The sequence below is a fragment of the Antrostomus carolinensis genome, unplaced genomic scaffold, assembly GCF_000700745.2.
Source record: "Antrostomus carolinensis isolate BGI_N321 unplaced genomic scaffold, ASM70074v2 scaffold4296, whole genome shotgun sequence".
Taxonomy (NCBI): domain Eukaryota; kingdom Metazoa; phylum Chordata; class Aves; order Caprimulgiformes; family Caprimulgidae; genus Antrostomus; species Antrostomus carolinensis.
In genome coordinates, this window is record NW_010319650.1 from 5,960 (window position 1) to 20,644 (window position 14,685).

Sequence of the window (14,685 nt, forward strand, 5' to 3'; positions counted from 1 at the left end):
ACTAGCCTTGCAGGACTGGGAGCAGGCAGTTGAAACAGCACATAGGTTGAGTATGAAGTAGCACTAAGAACACTTTGAAACAAAAGTAGATAAGTTTCCATTCATTTTTAGTGAATTTGAATTAACTCATTTAAAAAAAAAAAAATTAAACTACATTAAGTTTTATTAGAACATAGCCTTGCAATTCTATGAGGATACTGCATCAATATGTGAATCCATTTTGGATGGAAGAGGACTTTTTTTGAGACGGGCATGAAGTAACAAAGCTGTTCTTTCAATTGAGAGCTATGACTTAGTCACTGTGGATTACAAATTATTTTATTCCCCTTTTAAGATAAAACAGATGATTGAATGAAAGTTTTCTTTTGTTTTCTTTACATTCACCTTTTGTTTGGCTTTAGACTATTGGAGAAAGATGCCCTCAATTTAGAAGCCATAAGAATGGAAGCCCTGCATTTTCTGTGCAGGGAAGGAAATCTATCTGAGGTGAGTCTTTTTAGCAGACTGTTGCATAACACAGCCTTTGTAGGGACTAGTGCCACATGCACTGTCTTCTTTCTGTCTTCTCCTGTATTTCATCTGGTCCCGTGCTATGCTCCTTATCTGCAGGAAGAGGTATATTCACCTATTCTGACTCAAATGGCTGCTCTAGCTTATTGATGGGGTGTTTTCTGGATGCCAAGGGAAACAATTTTTAACCTCTGTCTTTCCAGAGAACAGGAATCAAGCTGAACAGAAGTCTCCTTTGGACAGTTAATTGAATAATCAGAGCAATCTTTTATTGTTTAAATGCTCTTTTGATAAATTCATGAGTTATTGTAAGTCTTGCATTACTTTTAAGTATTTTATTAATTGAAATAAGGGAAATAATGAGGTCTTGTAGTGATAAATTTTTGGGAGGGTGTCATAGTAATTTAACAACAGTCTGCAATGTTAGGTTGAATAACCTGTGCTTTGTTCACCCTTTTTTTGACAGTTACTGGGGTTTTGGGTTGGGTTTTTTTTTAGTTTCAAGAATTCTCTTTAACTTATCCTTCTACTCCCAGAATCCTTTTCTGTATAATGATACATGCATGTATTTTGTACATATAGTGCTTGCACCATTTTTCAGGAAATCTTAAAATACATTATTTAAATTGTCTTGAAAAGTCATTAAATATTTTTAAATATCTTTTTCTCATTATGCAAAAATGCTGGTATAATGTAAGAGGAGATTTACCAAAAAAAAAGTAGTGTTTTTTAGGTTTTCTCCAAATTCTAGAGGGAAAGGTATTTTAGGTTGTTTTAACATATTTTTAGTTACTGCAAATAAATTTATGCACAATCATAGGAAATATGGAAAAATAGTAACAATTGCAGACTCCAGTTCATTAAAGTGGTCCAGGAATGTAACTTGCTGGTAGGGTGTAAACAAAAGATTCTGGGGTAAAAATGTCACATGTGACTAAAACTCATGTCTAGGAAAAAATTAAAAAACTTGATGAGATGTAGACATGATTCAGGTGTCTATATCTAAAATCATGTTTAAAACCCATATGTACCTTATTATTATAACCCCAGAAATGTCTAAAGTACCTTAGGTGGTTTGAGAAACTGGTGTTAAAAGCCTGAGCATCTGGAAATGCTTTGATTTTGAGTGCCTGTGTCTCTCACACTGAAGCCTGAACAAGATTCACAAATCTGATTCCTCGGACTATTTTACTTTATGGGACTCTTCCGTTATATCACATTCAGCTCAAGTGTTTCACTTTTTTTAGAGCATATAAAGAAGACATACGATCTGCTTTTTTGTCACTTTATTATTCCAAAGTATTTTTCTAGGAATTCCAAAATAAATCTTAACTCCTAGCCCTGAAAACTTCCAAGTTTAAATTTCAAGATATTATTGGATAGTAAAATATGTGTCTGGTTTTTAGTGAAAACTGTTCAGTTGTCCTGATCTGTTCATTCTTTCTGTTTCTTATTATATTACTCCTTTTTCTCCAAGGCTTCAGCAAGACTGGGAGACCTAATTAAAGCACTGGACAGGTTAGAACCACGGAATTCACAGCTCTTCTGTAAAATGGCTTTAGCTTTCAGTAGAACAGTGAGTATGCTTTTTTTTCTTAAAGCAGCATACAACTAGCTATATAACCTGCTTTCTGCTTTATTTTCTGGTAGACATGTAAGAAGTCTGCTAAAAAGTAAAAGATTGCAGACAATTGAAATAGATTACCTTGTGTAGCCTTTGGTAATTACATTTTTAAAGTTTTACATTCAGTATGGATTACAGTACTTAAGCCATCTCATTTCAAAAATGTTTTTACTCCTTGCTTTTAAATGAGAAACAGGTTTCCAATGAAATACACTCAAATGTTCACCAACCATATTCTTAATGTAGGAAAGTGACAAGGTTAATCACATAGCCTTGGAACTGAAAGTTTCTTTAATCTTTGTATTTATCAGAATAATTTAAGAGAAGCATTCAGAGCAGCTATCAACTATTTTTTATTGTATGGTATTGTATATCTATGTTTGAATATAGCATGCTTTAATGTCACAATTTTTATAGAATTACTACAGATTATATTAGTGTTATAAGATATGTTGTTGTCTCAACTTCTACAGCAATATTCAGTGTGTTTTTCTAAGTGAATCTGAGAAATAAGAAAAACTTAAGGTTTAAAAATTATTTTTACCATTAGTGTGGCCGGAACCAGCTCATCCTTCAACATACACAAAAGTTAGTTGAAAGAGCATCTGATTTGGCATCCGACAATGCAGAATTTGCTACTGAACTTGGATACCAAATGATTTTACAAGGGAAAGTGAAAGAAGCTTTAAAGTGGTACAAGACTGCTCTGACGCTTGACGAAACAAGTGTTTCTGCACTAACTGGTAATATCTTACACTTTCTTTTGGTTTTTACTGGTCTTAAGACACAGACGATGCTTTTTTGATCAAGTTTTCATACCACTGTTATTAGGAAAATATAGAACTATTAGAACAGGACCATTGGGCAGTACTTCCTGCTTCATGCTATACTGTCTTCATTCTAGGAACAGTTTCTCCTCACTGGATATGTCTTTTGGCCTTCCTTTTGAAAAGTGAAACTTTTCTCTTTTAAATTAGAACTCTCAAAGTAATGGTATGGACAGAGATGTGGTTATATAGATCTTTTTTTAGTTATTATTTTATTTTATTCCTGTAGTGCTTAAGAACTAGAGAACTCACTATAGAAATAAAAAACTCAAGGGCAGTTGAGTCCATGACTACATACCTGTTTAAATTGATTGAAAAACATAATCAAGTCAAAACATCTGTTACTTTTGATGCACATGTTATGTTCTTTGAAAAAGAAAAACAAAACTTTTGATGAAGTCCAATTGCTGTCAAGAAAATTGAGAGTAAATATGGCATACTTGCTTCACAGATTTTTCCCTGCAGTTTTTTCTCCTTGACTATGCTATTGCCTTCTAAGCTGAAACTGCAAGCAGTGCAAAATATTAAGAGGGTAGAAGTGGTTTGTGTGTGTGATTGGGGGTGTGTGATTATTTTAATTTAATTTTTCTTTTGTACTTATTCTGAATTTAGAAGCCAGACTTTATGGTGCTTCTACTTAGTCTAGAACCAGTTGAAGATTTACTGTTTTAAACTTTCTCATATAAGGGGGGCGATCTTTTCATGAAACTGTTTTATAGCATTGCGTGTGTTAATGGATCAATTGCATATCATCTATCCTAGGTATTTCTTAGTACATAAATTCTGCATTATCAAGTCTCCATCTATTCTTTCATCTTGTATCACCACTTTATGAAGATGCTGAAGAGAGAAAAAAGTCAATTCTGGAAAACGAAACGTACTTGACTAGAAAGATCAATCTGCAATAAAATGTTTAAATATGTTACAGGAATTATCCGTTGTCAACTAATACAAGGGCAATTAGAAGATGCAGAGCAGCAGTTGGAGTTTCTTAAAGAAATTCAACAGTCCATTGGAAAATCTGGGGTAGGAGACATTTTCCTTCATTAAAACACTTGGATTACAATCTAAATTGTTGTCGACTAGCTACTTCATGTTCTATATTTCAGTCACTTGAGCAGAGCATTCTTAATGGAGTACCATTAAATCTAAATTTCAGTTTTTCTTCCTATTAATCTAAGTTAATGTGTTGCCTATCTTTGCAACACAAGACGGCCTGCTTGCAGAGCAAAAACATCATTGCCTCCCTGCAGTGATTTGTCTCTTTGAAATGTCAGAAAGGGAGGGCTATTAATTATTTTCAAGATTTTGTGGTCAGAAAAATTTAGAGCCTCCTGTGCAAATTAAAGGAATGAATCGATATAGTAATCATCAGTGTAATTTACAGTGAGCATACTGAATGTCTTACAGTATCCCTAAATATAAAGAAGAAATGTCTAACGTTAATAATTATGTAGTATTTTATGAGTAACAGATGAACGTATCTGGAATATGAAGAATGTTTTATTTCTTTTTTTTCTGTAGGAATTATCTTTTTTGCGTGCAGTCCTAGCTATGAAAAAACATAAGAGACAAGAAGAAGTTATTGCCTTATTGAATGATGTTCTGGATACTCACTTTTCGTCTCTGCATGGTTTTCCTCTTGGTGTGGAATATTTTGAAAAACTAAACCCTGATTTCTTGCTAGAAATCATTAGGGAATATCTTAATTTTTGCCCAGCACAGGTAAGCAGCTGTAGATCACGTGTGTGTGTGAAAATGGAAATTATACTTGGATTTCATTTTGAGATCAGTTAATCATGAAGCAGAAATTTAGAAAATTTTCCCTCTTTTAAATGTGAATTTATTTGAAGTAAGTGTGTTTTAAGAAATTATTCACTATTTAATCACAATAACTATGAAAATACATATTTTGTGAAGTGAGCAAGTTGCAGTAATGACACCTGAGGAAACCTGGGATATTTGTTTAACATTGTGTGTACGTACTTATACTTTTTTAGTATCTCTCTTGATAAGGAAACTGTAACAATAAAGTGAATAGAGCGATCTCAATATGGAACTAAGATGTTCACACTGACAATCCCGTTCTTGAAATATTTTTTGTCAGCTCAGAATATCTTTTCAATATACGTATGTTCTTTCTCATTTGAGACTTTAAAGTCATTTGACTTGACTCATTAAAGTGAAGCTCAGACTTAAAATGAAATCTGAGTCTAAAACCTGTCAACTGAAGTGTTGTTTTTCATTTGTTTGGTTTTTTTACTCCTAGCCTGCAAGTCCTGGGCAATTGCCTTCACCACTTCTCAAGCACTGTGCTTCTGTTCTTGAAACTGTGGTAAAAACTGTGCCTGGTCTTCAACAAGCTGTCTTTTTAATTGCAAAAGTGAAATATTTGTCAGGTAATAGTTATATGAATGGTTAGCTATCCACCTCTTTAGTTTCTTTACTATAAAAAGTTAATTTCACACTTTTAAATAATGATGAATATTTTTCTTTCATTGCAGAACACTGCATTACATGCATTACATTACTGCATTTGTGAGGTGTATGTGTGTATCTTAATTGTATAGACACATAAATGCAGTATTTTTTATCTGTTGGTTCCAAAAAAAGCACTTACTGAATTATTACAGATGGAACAATGGGAAAATATCTTACCTGGTTTTGATTTCATTTCATAGACACATAATACTTCATATGTGAACTTATTCACTAAATGCTGACATTTATTTAGGAAAAAAAATTATAAAATTGGTGAATAATGAATGCTTTATATTTAACCTCTGTATTTCATATCAACTACTTTTTCACTTTCCCTTTTTTAACTTCCTAGGGGATATCGAAGCAGCCCATAGTAATCTACGTTACTGTCTTGAAAGGAATCCTTCTTATGCAGATGCACACTTACTGATGGCCCAGGTGTATTTGGCTCAAAACAATACTAAACTATGTTCTCAATCCTTGGAACTTTGTCTGAGCTACAATTTTGAGGTGAGTTGTACAAAAGAATGGAACCATTTTATTTAGTCAGTCATCTGAAGTTGTATGGTTTTATATATAATAATTTTTAAACTGAGCTTTTTGACTCTTCCACTACAAGTTTGATATCTAAATGTTTATATTAATATTGTATCTTAATATTTATCAAAGAAATGACTGTAGGGACAAAACTAGTATTTTATTATAACATATTGAAATTGTTTTGAAATACAAAAGAAATGGTAGCTTTTCCTCAAATCCTTACCTAAATATTAAAAATGTGTTATATAAACAGCATTTGTAATTCCAGACTCATCTTGCAACAGTCTTTAAAAACCAACATAGAAGGACTTAGAGTGATCCAGTGATCTAGACTTTTTTCACAGATGTCCAATTGCTAATGAAAATAGGCACAGATGCATGAGAAACCACCACAATGAAGGGAACAGAAGGGGTCTGTAGTGACCTCTTGACAATTTATGCTCCTTTAAGCATTCTGTTAAGAGAGTAACCATATGTTATGCTCTCTTCCATTAATGTCTCATCTCTGTCCATCTTTTCCATCTCTTCAAGAGCAAATCTGGTAAATTAAACACTGTATTAGAAAACTTTACTGTTTTGCAGTGGTCCTTACCAGTTTCATTTCTTGGGGCTAATACATTGCAGTGTGGGATTTTTGATTTGTTGACACCAGTGGAACTTTATGTAGGGTTAACACTGAGCTGCGAACATTTTACATAGCATTCATTAGGTCTGAGTTGCGCTAAGTCTCTTGACATAGCTTAGGTGAAAAGTGACAAACTATCATTTCCTTGCAAGCATGCTCCAATCTTGGTTCCTTCCTCCAAGTGATGCAAGAAAGCTGAAGATTAACCACCTAGTTAGGGGACACTGGGATGCTTGCAGCTTTGTAAACAGTTAATTTCCCGTATCGACATTTCTTTTTCATGTGAATTATGTTTTAAGGAGGTGGTAAAATGGCAGGCAGAACTTGTGCCAAATAATGTTTGTATACTTCTTTTAATTAATAGCCTGATGAAGTGTGCATACAGCAGAGTGAGAGACACTCAATATCCCTTAAAATTCAATCTAGTTTCAAATAATATTGTAATGAATGTTTTTCTCTCTTAAAGTCTCATTTCACTTAACAGTTTTTCTGTTTGAATTAAGAACTTCATTACTAGTTTGGCTACTCTTTGAAAATTCTAATATTTTCGTAAGTAAATTATTGAAATTGAAATCAGATCTATTTGGAGGAAAGAAGGAACCAAGGCCAATATTAAAAAAAAATTAAAAAAATAAAAATTCTTTCAAGGGTTTTGAGTACTGTGTATAAAGTAAAAGTTGGAAACTCCTTATCTTGTTATATTTTTTTTTTTAGGTGAGAGAACATCCTGTTTATCACTTAATTAAGGCCCAAATCCAGAAGAAGATGGGAGAATTATCAGAAGCCATTAAGACCCTGCAGATGGCAAAGAATTTGCCTGGAATGAGAAAACCTGCAGCTTCCTTAAAAACTAAAGGAAAAAGAATTGAAATTGATGCAAGTGATCGTGTGTCTGTCTTCCTAGAGTTAGTAGAAGCTCATCGTTTGAATGGAGAACCGGTAAGATGACAAACTTGTTAAGATGTAATACATGTCTGAAAACAATTTCCTCTTCCCATTAACAGAAGTGTTATTAGTTCAGAATGGAAAACCATCGCTTCTTTTACCAAGAGGATTTGCTTGGTAAAATTTCCAAGATGTTAATATCTGACTTGACAACTTGTATCTTAAATTGTACAGAGAAGGGGAGGAGGGGGGGGAAACCAACAACAAAAAACAACCCTACTTGCAGGTGCTCATTTGAGTCTACAAGACCCTTTTTAATTTTCAGGAGGAAACACGTTATTTTCTCTGCTAAAACTTTTTATGGTAGTTCATATCACATAAATTTTATTTACAAAATCATGAGGTAAAAAACAAATGGCTACTATAGTTTGGAGTTTTTAGTGGGTTTTTTGGTTTGTTTGTGTAGTGCCCCCAGACGTTCATTTCCTTATGATGTCTTTATTTTTGGCTGTTCAACAAGAAATACATTAATTCTGTTGTTTTTTATTATTTGCAGCATGAAGCTGCTATAGTACTGCAAGATGCCATTAATGAATTTTCTGGAACTCCTGAGGAACTCAGAGTTGTGATTGCAAATGCAGAACTGGCAATTGCTCAAGGAGATGTTGAACAAGCCTTGACTATGCTCCGCAATATTACACCTGAACAGCCTTACTTTGTACATGCTAAAGAAAAAATGGCAGATATTTATCTTCAGTACAGGAGAGATAAGAAGTTATATGCTGGCTGCTATAGGTAAAAGTTTGTGGTGTGTGTATATTTTTTCCTAGATTTTTTAATGGTAGCATGGTGAGCTCATTTTTTTCCCTTTCTGTGACAATAAGTCAGAAATATTTAGTGACATAATGAATTCACTTGAGTAAGTGTTGTAACACTGAAAACAGTGATTGTAAGTTGTATTTAAAATTGTTGTGCCCTATTTGTTGTTGTTTAGATACCAGTATTGACATGTTAAATATTGAGCAAGGTTCTGTCTTCTTTTTCCAGAGACCTAGTAGAAAAACTGCCAAGTGCTCATACTTTTCTTCTTCTTGGTGATGCATACATGAATATTCAAGAGGTAAGTGCTTGCTGGAGATGAATAGAGTGATTGAGTCATTTGTTGACTTTGGCAAGTTGAAACAATGTAGCACACTGGCTCTTATTGATTGGTAGTTGGCAAACAGAAACTGCTTTAGAATGTAAAAAAACATAATTACTGGCTAGAAATATAATTGTTCTAAGTTCAAAGAAAAAGCTGTTGAAAATGCATTTCTTCTAATAACTAACTGGATGAAAGTCAAGCAGATAAATTTATCTAGAACACTGACTTGTTAAGACTAACAAAAATCTGAAGTGAGAACTAAATTAAATATAGAAAGAAGCTGGAAACATTGTGAAGAGTTTTGAAGCTTAGAATAATTCTAGGTAACTTAATTTCTCATATTGAAAGTTTTATTTAAAAATTTAAAATTACTGAATTCCTATACATTTTTTTACATCCTTTGCTTTCTTGATGAAGTGGGAATGTTATTCAGTATTTGTAGAAAACAGTGTAGTCAAGTGGACATAGGAATTTAAAGGATACACATTTAAGTTCATATTCTGAAAGAATAGGATAAGGACATGCAACTAATAGTTTAGATTACTAGTCTGGGGATCTGTAGGTGATTAATGTTTGTTTACTTATTAATGGTTGTGTGTGATTTTCTCTTTAATGAAGAATTATAAAGCAAAAGGGAATTTCTTTAGATCTGCTATAACATGGCTAAAGGAGGGATATGGAAGGTCATCCAACACAGTAATAAGTTTGCATAAGTTTTTTTTTAACTAGTGAAAATGGTAGTAGAGAAAATTCAGTGGAGAAAGAATCAAGTTAATTCACACTAATTTGTTTGACAAGTTCTCTCCACATTCTGTTTTAGCATGGAAATGTAAATTTACATGGGCTCTAAACTTCCTGCAATTTCATAGTGAATGTTCTCTCGGAAGTATTCTAGCTTATGAACCAGTAATACTCGTCAGTCATTCCTGGAAGTGTTACCAGATTTTGTTTTCTTCATACACTTATTATCTTAATTCTCGATTTCTGTGTTTTTATCTTTTACTGTGGAAGCCTGATGAAGCCATAGAGGTCTACGAGCAGGCCTTGAAGAAAAATCCAAAAGATCCAGCTTTAGCAAGTAAAATTGGAAAAGCCCTAATCAAAACGCATAACTATTCAAAGGTATTCTATAAGTAATGTATTAGGCTAATTAACTCTTGTGTCCATTATTGTCAACATGTGGGCTTTGCCTGACTTGTTTTCAGGTTGGATAGAAGAAGCAGTTCACTTTGAAGCACTAAACAGACTTTCTATCCTAAAAGTAAATTTTTTAGGTCCCCTTCAAAATATCTGGTCAGTCATTTTTGTGGCCCTTGCACAGGATAGGGAAGGGAAGGAAGTATTTTGTAACAGCCTGGGAAAGGAGCAAGCAGGGCTGTAATGCTGGGGAAATGGTGTGATTGTACCCTTAGTGCTTACGTACAGGAATCCTGAACTTCGGTCTTTTTTGTTTTGGTTACATCTTACTAAGACTTTTAATACAATGTTGCAAAATAGTTTTCATGTTACCAAAAAGACTTAACTGTTTTGTGCTTAACAATATTTTTTGGGGGAGAAGTCAACATCTTCCCAAGCTGGCATGTACATTCTGTACAAGTGGCTTTGACATGGATTGATAGTCAAGTTTAAATTGCAGAGGAATCAGTGCCAGGTTCCTAACTTTCAGCATCTACTCTTTTTTCTAGTCACTTTTATTGAAATACTAAACAGTAAATGGGTACAGAAGTAAGAGGAATGGCTCTGTGCTTTGTTTCAGCAGCATCTGTTCTATAAAGGCTTAGCACAATCTTCCACTGTACTTATGGAAGCTATATCAAATAATGGTCTCTCTATCTCTTTTGGACCTGAAATAAGTTAGGCGGAGGGCCACAGAGAGGATCGGGGGCTGGAGTGCCTCCCCTATGAGGACAGGCTGAGGGAATTGGGGTTGTTTAGCCTAAAGAAGAGAAGGCTGCAGGGAAACCTTATAACAGCCTTCCAGTCAGTACTTAAAGGGGGCGTACAGGAAGGCTGGGAGGGATTCTTCATCAGGGAGTGTAGTGATAAGATGAGGGGTAATGGTTTTAAACTTAAAAGGGTAGATGTAGATTAGATATTGGAAAGAAATTCTTTACTGTGAGGGTGGTGAGATACTGGAACAGGTTGCCCAGAGAAGTTGTGGATGCTCCTCCCTGGAAGGGTTTCAGGCCAGGCTGGATGAGGGTCTGAGCAACCTGGTCTAGTGGAAGGTGTCCCTGCTGATGGCAGGGGGGTTGGAACTAGATGATCTTTGAGGTCCCTTCCAACCCAGACCATTCTGTGATTCTATGAAAGCTATTTTCTGCCTTGGATTCAGGACAGGACTATTAGTTTATTGATATAGAAAATTGCTTTTTTTCTTGAGTGCATATTTGACTGTTTTAATGTATATGATTGTCAGCTTTTATGTTTGAAAATGTAAAGAGAGAACCTTTCTATTAGATTATACTTAGTTGGTATTTTTAAACTTTTCATTACTTCTTTTATCTTCATGTTTTGCAGGTAGACATTGGGAAAATACTTCAACAGCTAATAAAAATGTAGTTTAATTGACAGAGATCTTGTCAAAGATAAAACGTGATAATGTGGCTAGGCTATGTAAATGCATGTTTATCGAAACACGACCTCTTATTATTCTAGTTACCTTTAATTTGGCATTACATTTTTGGAAACCTGAACTTGAAACTAATGACATCTTTTTTTATACAGTATTTATTAGAAATGACTTGGTGACAAGAGAAGTGAAGAAGCCTCTAAGCAGCATGTAGTTAAATACCTGAGTAGAAAGGTGGTTGTCTTTAAGATTTGTCTTTAAATAATACTGAGATTTTTGTTTCTTCCTTTTAGGCAATTAGTTACCATGAGGCTGCATTGAGAAGTGGTCAACAGAATTTCCTTTGTTATGATTTGGCTGAGCTTTTAATGAAACTGAAGCAATATGAAAAGGCAGAAAAAGTACTTCAGCAAGCATTAGATCATGAGCCTGGTAGGAATATTAGTAATTTACAGAAAAACATAGAATTTCTACCATTGCTTGTGTTTTCTGCATGATTCTAAGGAATAAACAAGTTCCATATAAACTTTTTTGAACTGTAAAACACAGAAAACTATTGAATGATAGATGAGAAATGCCCCTAAAATAAACTTCACTTACATTTAAAGGTGCTTTTGCCAGGACTTTTAAACTTGGAGCATCTGTGATAGATGAAGTCAGTAAAAACAACAGCAGAGCTCCACACATGCAAGGTTCTTTCTCTTCTGTGCTAGCAAGTGTTCTGATGCTGAATTGATCAACTATAGACAAGTCATTTGTGCCATTAGGGATTGGTTGTTTAGGTGATAAATGCTATCCTTCAGAGCAAAGAAAATGAATGGGTTGAAGATGTCTCTTAGGACCCTCTTTTACATGTAAGGAATATGCACTTAGAAAGATAAAACTTTGGGGTTTTTTTCCCTTATTTTTGTTAAAAGGCAATTAAGAAGTTTTAAGTTGTTTAGTGTGAGTTATTGAGCTATACTTTTAATTAAGGAAATCTTTTTTCAGTGGTTTAATTATATTTGTTAACTTTTGTGGCTAGCTGAATACAGAAAGTTAGTATTATCAAATCTTATTACTAAACCCTTCTGTAAGTTTTTCTTATGTCACTATTTTAGTGGTCTTTCATACTGTGCAGAGAAGTGTTGGTTTTCTGTCTTGTTTACTTCTTACAGAAAAAGTCCTCTGATTTAACATTATATTCCTGTCTTAGGTAAGCCTTTGAGTATCTGGCTTATTTAATAATCTTTCTCAAGACAGCTTGATGTAGTGTGGAAAGATTAATTAGCAGTAAATGCAGTTTGCCCCATGTACTTTAAAATCTTCTCGTCCATCTCACAGTGAAGCAAAAAGTACATAAGCCAATATTCTTTTTGTACATCTTTGGTATACACGCATTCAAAAAAAGTGTATCTTGTTGGCTGATTGGGAAAATTATTGAACAGTTTTATATTCTTTTTTTAGAAATGCTAAAATATCCTTTGTTTGTGAAAGTAAAATGAAATAGAGGAAATGTAGTGGAGAGTATGATCTTACATGGTTGGCTACATGGCCTAATCTCTGATTTGAATAGCATGTAACAATTACAACGCTTTGAATGCAGTTTTCTAGTATAGCTCAAAATACTTTGATTTTTTTTTTATTTTAATAAAGATAAAATGTGTATTTTGGTGGCTTTTATGTTTTAATATGGAACTGTGTCAATAGATTAAAATTATTACAAGCCAGGGAGAACTTATATTCTTCAAATATTATTTTATGCATATATATTAACTATTATTCAAAAGTAGCTTGCTGCTTTTTGAGTAGATAATGAAATATTTAATTAAAATAGCTGTTTATATTCATGTCTGTTCCAGGCTGTAGGAAAACAAAGGTGGTTTGAGGTCTGACTAGGAATTTCATCAAACTATCTTATGCTTTTTGGGTGTACAGTAGCAGTCATTGAATCAATTTGACATTTTTCATTGACTTTGAGGAGTATTTTGACAAGAAATGTCAGGAGTGACTTTATTTCCTGTCCACTTAAATCAAAAGCTTTTCTCTCATATTTTTGAGAATTCAAATAGACTAGGCAGTCAATATTTTTGTATTGCTTTTGCATCTTTCAGTGTCTCTGGCCTGAAATCTCAGTGTTTGCAGGTTGTAATGTTGACCCTGCCCACTAACAGCACACCAGGTCAAATCACAATCCTAAATACCTAAGATCAAGATGTGAACTTTTCACTTGAGCTCTTGTCTGGAGTATGTGGAGAACTTCATCTTGCTTTGACTTTACCAGGATAAGTTCTTAAAAGAATCACGTTTGTTTAATGTAATTCTTACAGTTAATGAATTGTCTTCTCTGATGGAAGATGGACGTTATCAGATGCTTCTGGCAAAAATTTACAGCAAAATGGAGAAGACTGATGAAGCTATTGTTTCATTACAACAGGTAAAGGGGAAAACAAAAAACCCTATGAAAGCTTACAATGTCCTCGCTTGTATCCCTGGTTTCACTTTTATCTCAGATTCTAACCATGATATTTTTGCGAATGAGAAAGACGCATGCATGGTAGGGTTAAAGCACCAGTGACTGGTGTGACACATAAAGAACATAAGTGGTTAGAAAGTCTAAGCTTTTTGTGAGAAGTGTTAACTGCATTTTAGATCAGAATGTAGGCTTTTACTGGAGGCCTGCATTTGTACTATGCCTTCATTTGTGGGTGGAGCATGCTATTTAGCAGAACAGGTGAAAATAAAATTGGCTATGGGGACAGCTACGTTACATATCTTTAGCTCAGCATTGAACACTACTCATAGAACAATCTGGAAGAGCTTTCAATGGCTTTCATTTTTTTGTACTGCTGTTTATTTTAAATAGCAATAGTAAAATCTCTCAGTTCCGGAGCTGAATATTGTCACTCAGACTGAGGCTTGAAGGAACAAAATTGGAAGCTAGAGATAATTTAATCCATTTAGAAGATGCTTTTTCAACACAAAGTTTCAACAAGAGGTTGGGTCAGTACATTCTCTTCCATTATACCTCTACTCCGTTACAGAAACAGTAAGCCTTGGTAGCATCTTCTGACCAGCAAGAGAAGTAAATTATGTAGATTGGTTAGAAAGATAATTGTACGTAAGAGTTTAAATCCTACTGATATCGCTATTTAATCTGTTGTTAAATTCTTACTTCTTTTTTCCTTATAATGTACTTTTTTTCTTAAAATTGACTTTTTTCCCTACCCATTCTCCTTTAGTAAATTTTCCCCCAAAGCAGTCTACTTCTTTTACTCTTTGCTTTACTTTAGTTCTTTCCAGTTTCTCAGTATATCATACTTCAAAAACTTTGTGTTTGTCTCTCTTTCCTTATTTTTCTTTTGTTGTTGTTTTTGTTACTGTCCTCAAAACTGTCCTTCCTTGTACCTATTCTCTTTGAAATCTTCTCCTGCTCCTTTTCCTTTTGCTGCCATATTCATTTACACAAAACTACCTCTATTTTGATTATTTCAGCAG

At 33.9% G+C, this 14,685-nt stretch overlaps 1 protein-coding gene across 1 annotated transcript in view; it reads left to right on the plus strand.

The window, feature by feature from the left end:
* The window catches only part of LOC104525994 (tetratricopeptide repeat protein 21B), a gene marked incomplete at its 3' end in the record, with an annotated part of 26,975 nt that overhangs the window by 5,890 nt on the left and 6,400 nt on the right, over positions 1-14,685 (plus strand). Inside the window, 14 exon segments of the mRNA XM_010169309.2 lie at positions 1-45; positions 402-486; positions 1,988-2,086; positions 2,685-2,877; positions 3,890-3,987; positions 4,486-4,686; positions 5,231-5,360; positions 5,795-5,952; positions 7,322-7,546; positions 8,049-8,287; positions 8,540-8,612; positions 9,648-9,758; positions 11,502-11,640; positions 13,518-13,624. The exon segment at positions 1-45 is cut by the window's left edge and continues 13 nt beyond it. Of these exon segments, the coding sequence (XP_010167611.2) occupies positions 1-45; positions 402-486; positions 1,988-2,086; positions 2,685-2,877; positions 3,890-3,987; positions 4,486-4,686; positions 5,231-5,360; positions 5,795-5,952; positions 7,322-7,546; positions 8,049-8,287; positions 8,540-8,612; positions 9,648-9,758; positions 11,502-11,640; positions 13,518-13,624 (1,903 nt within the window).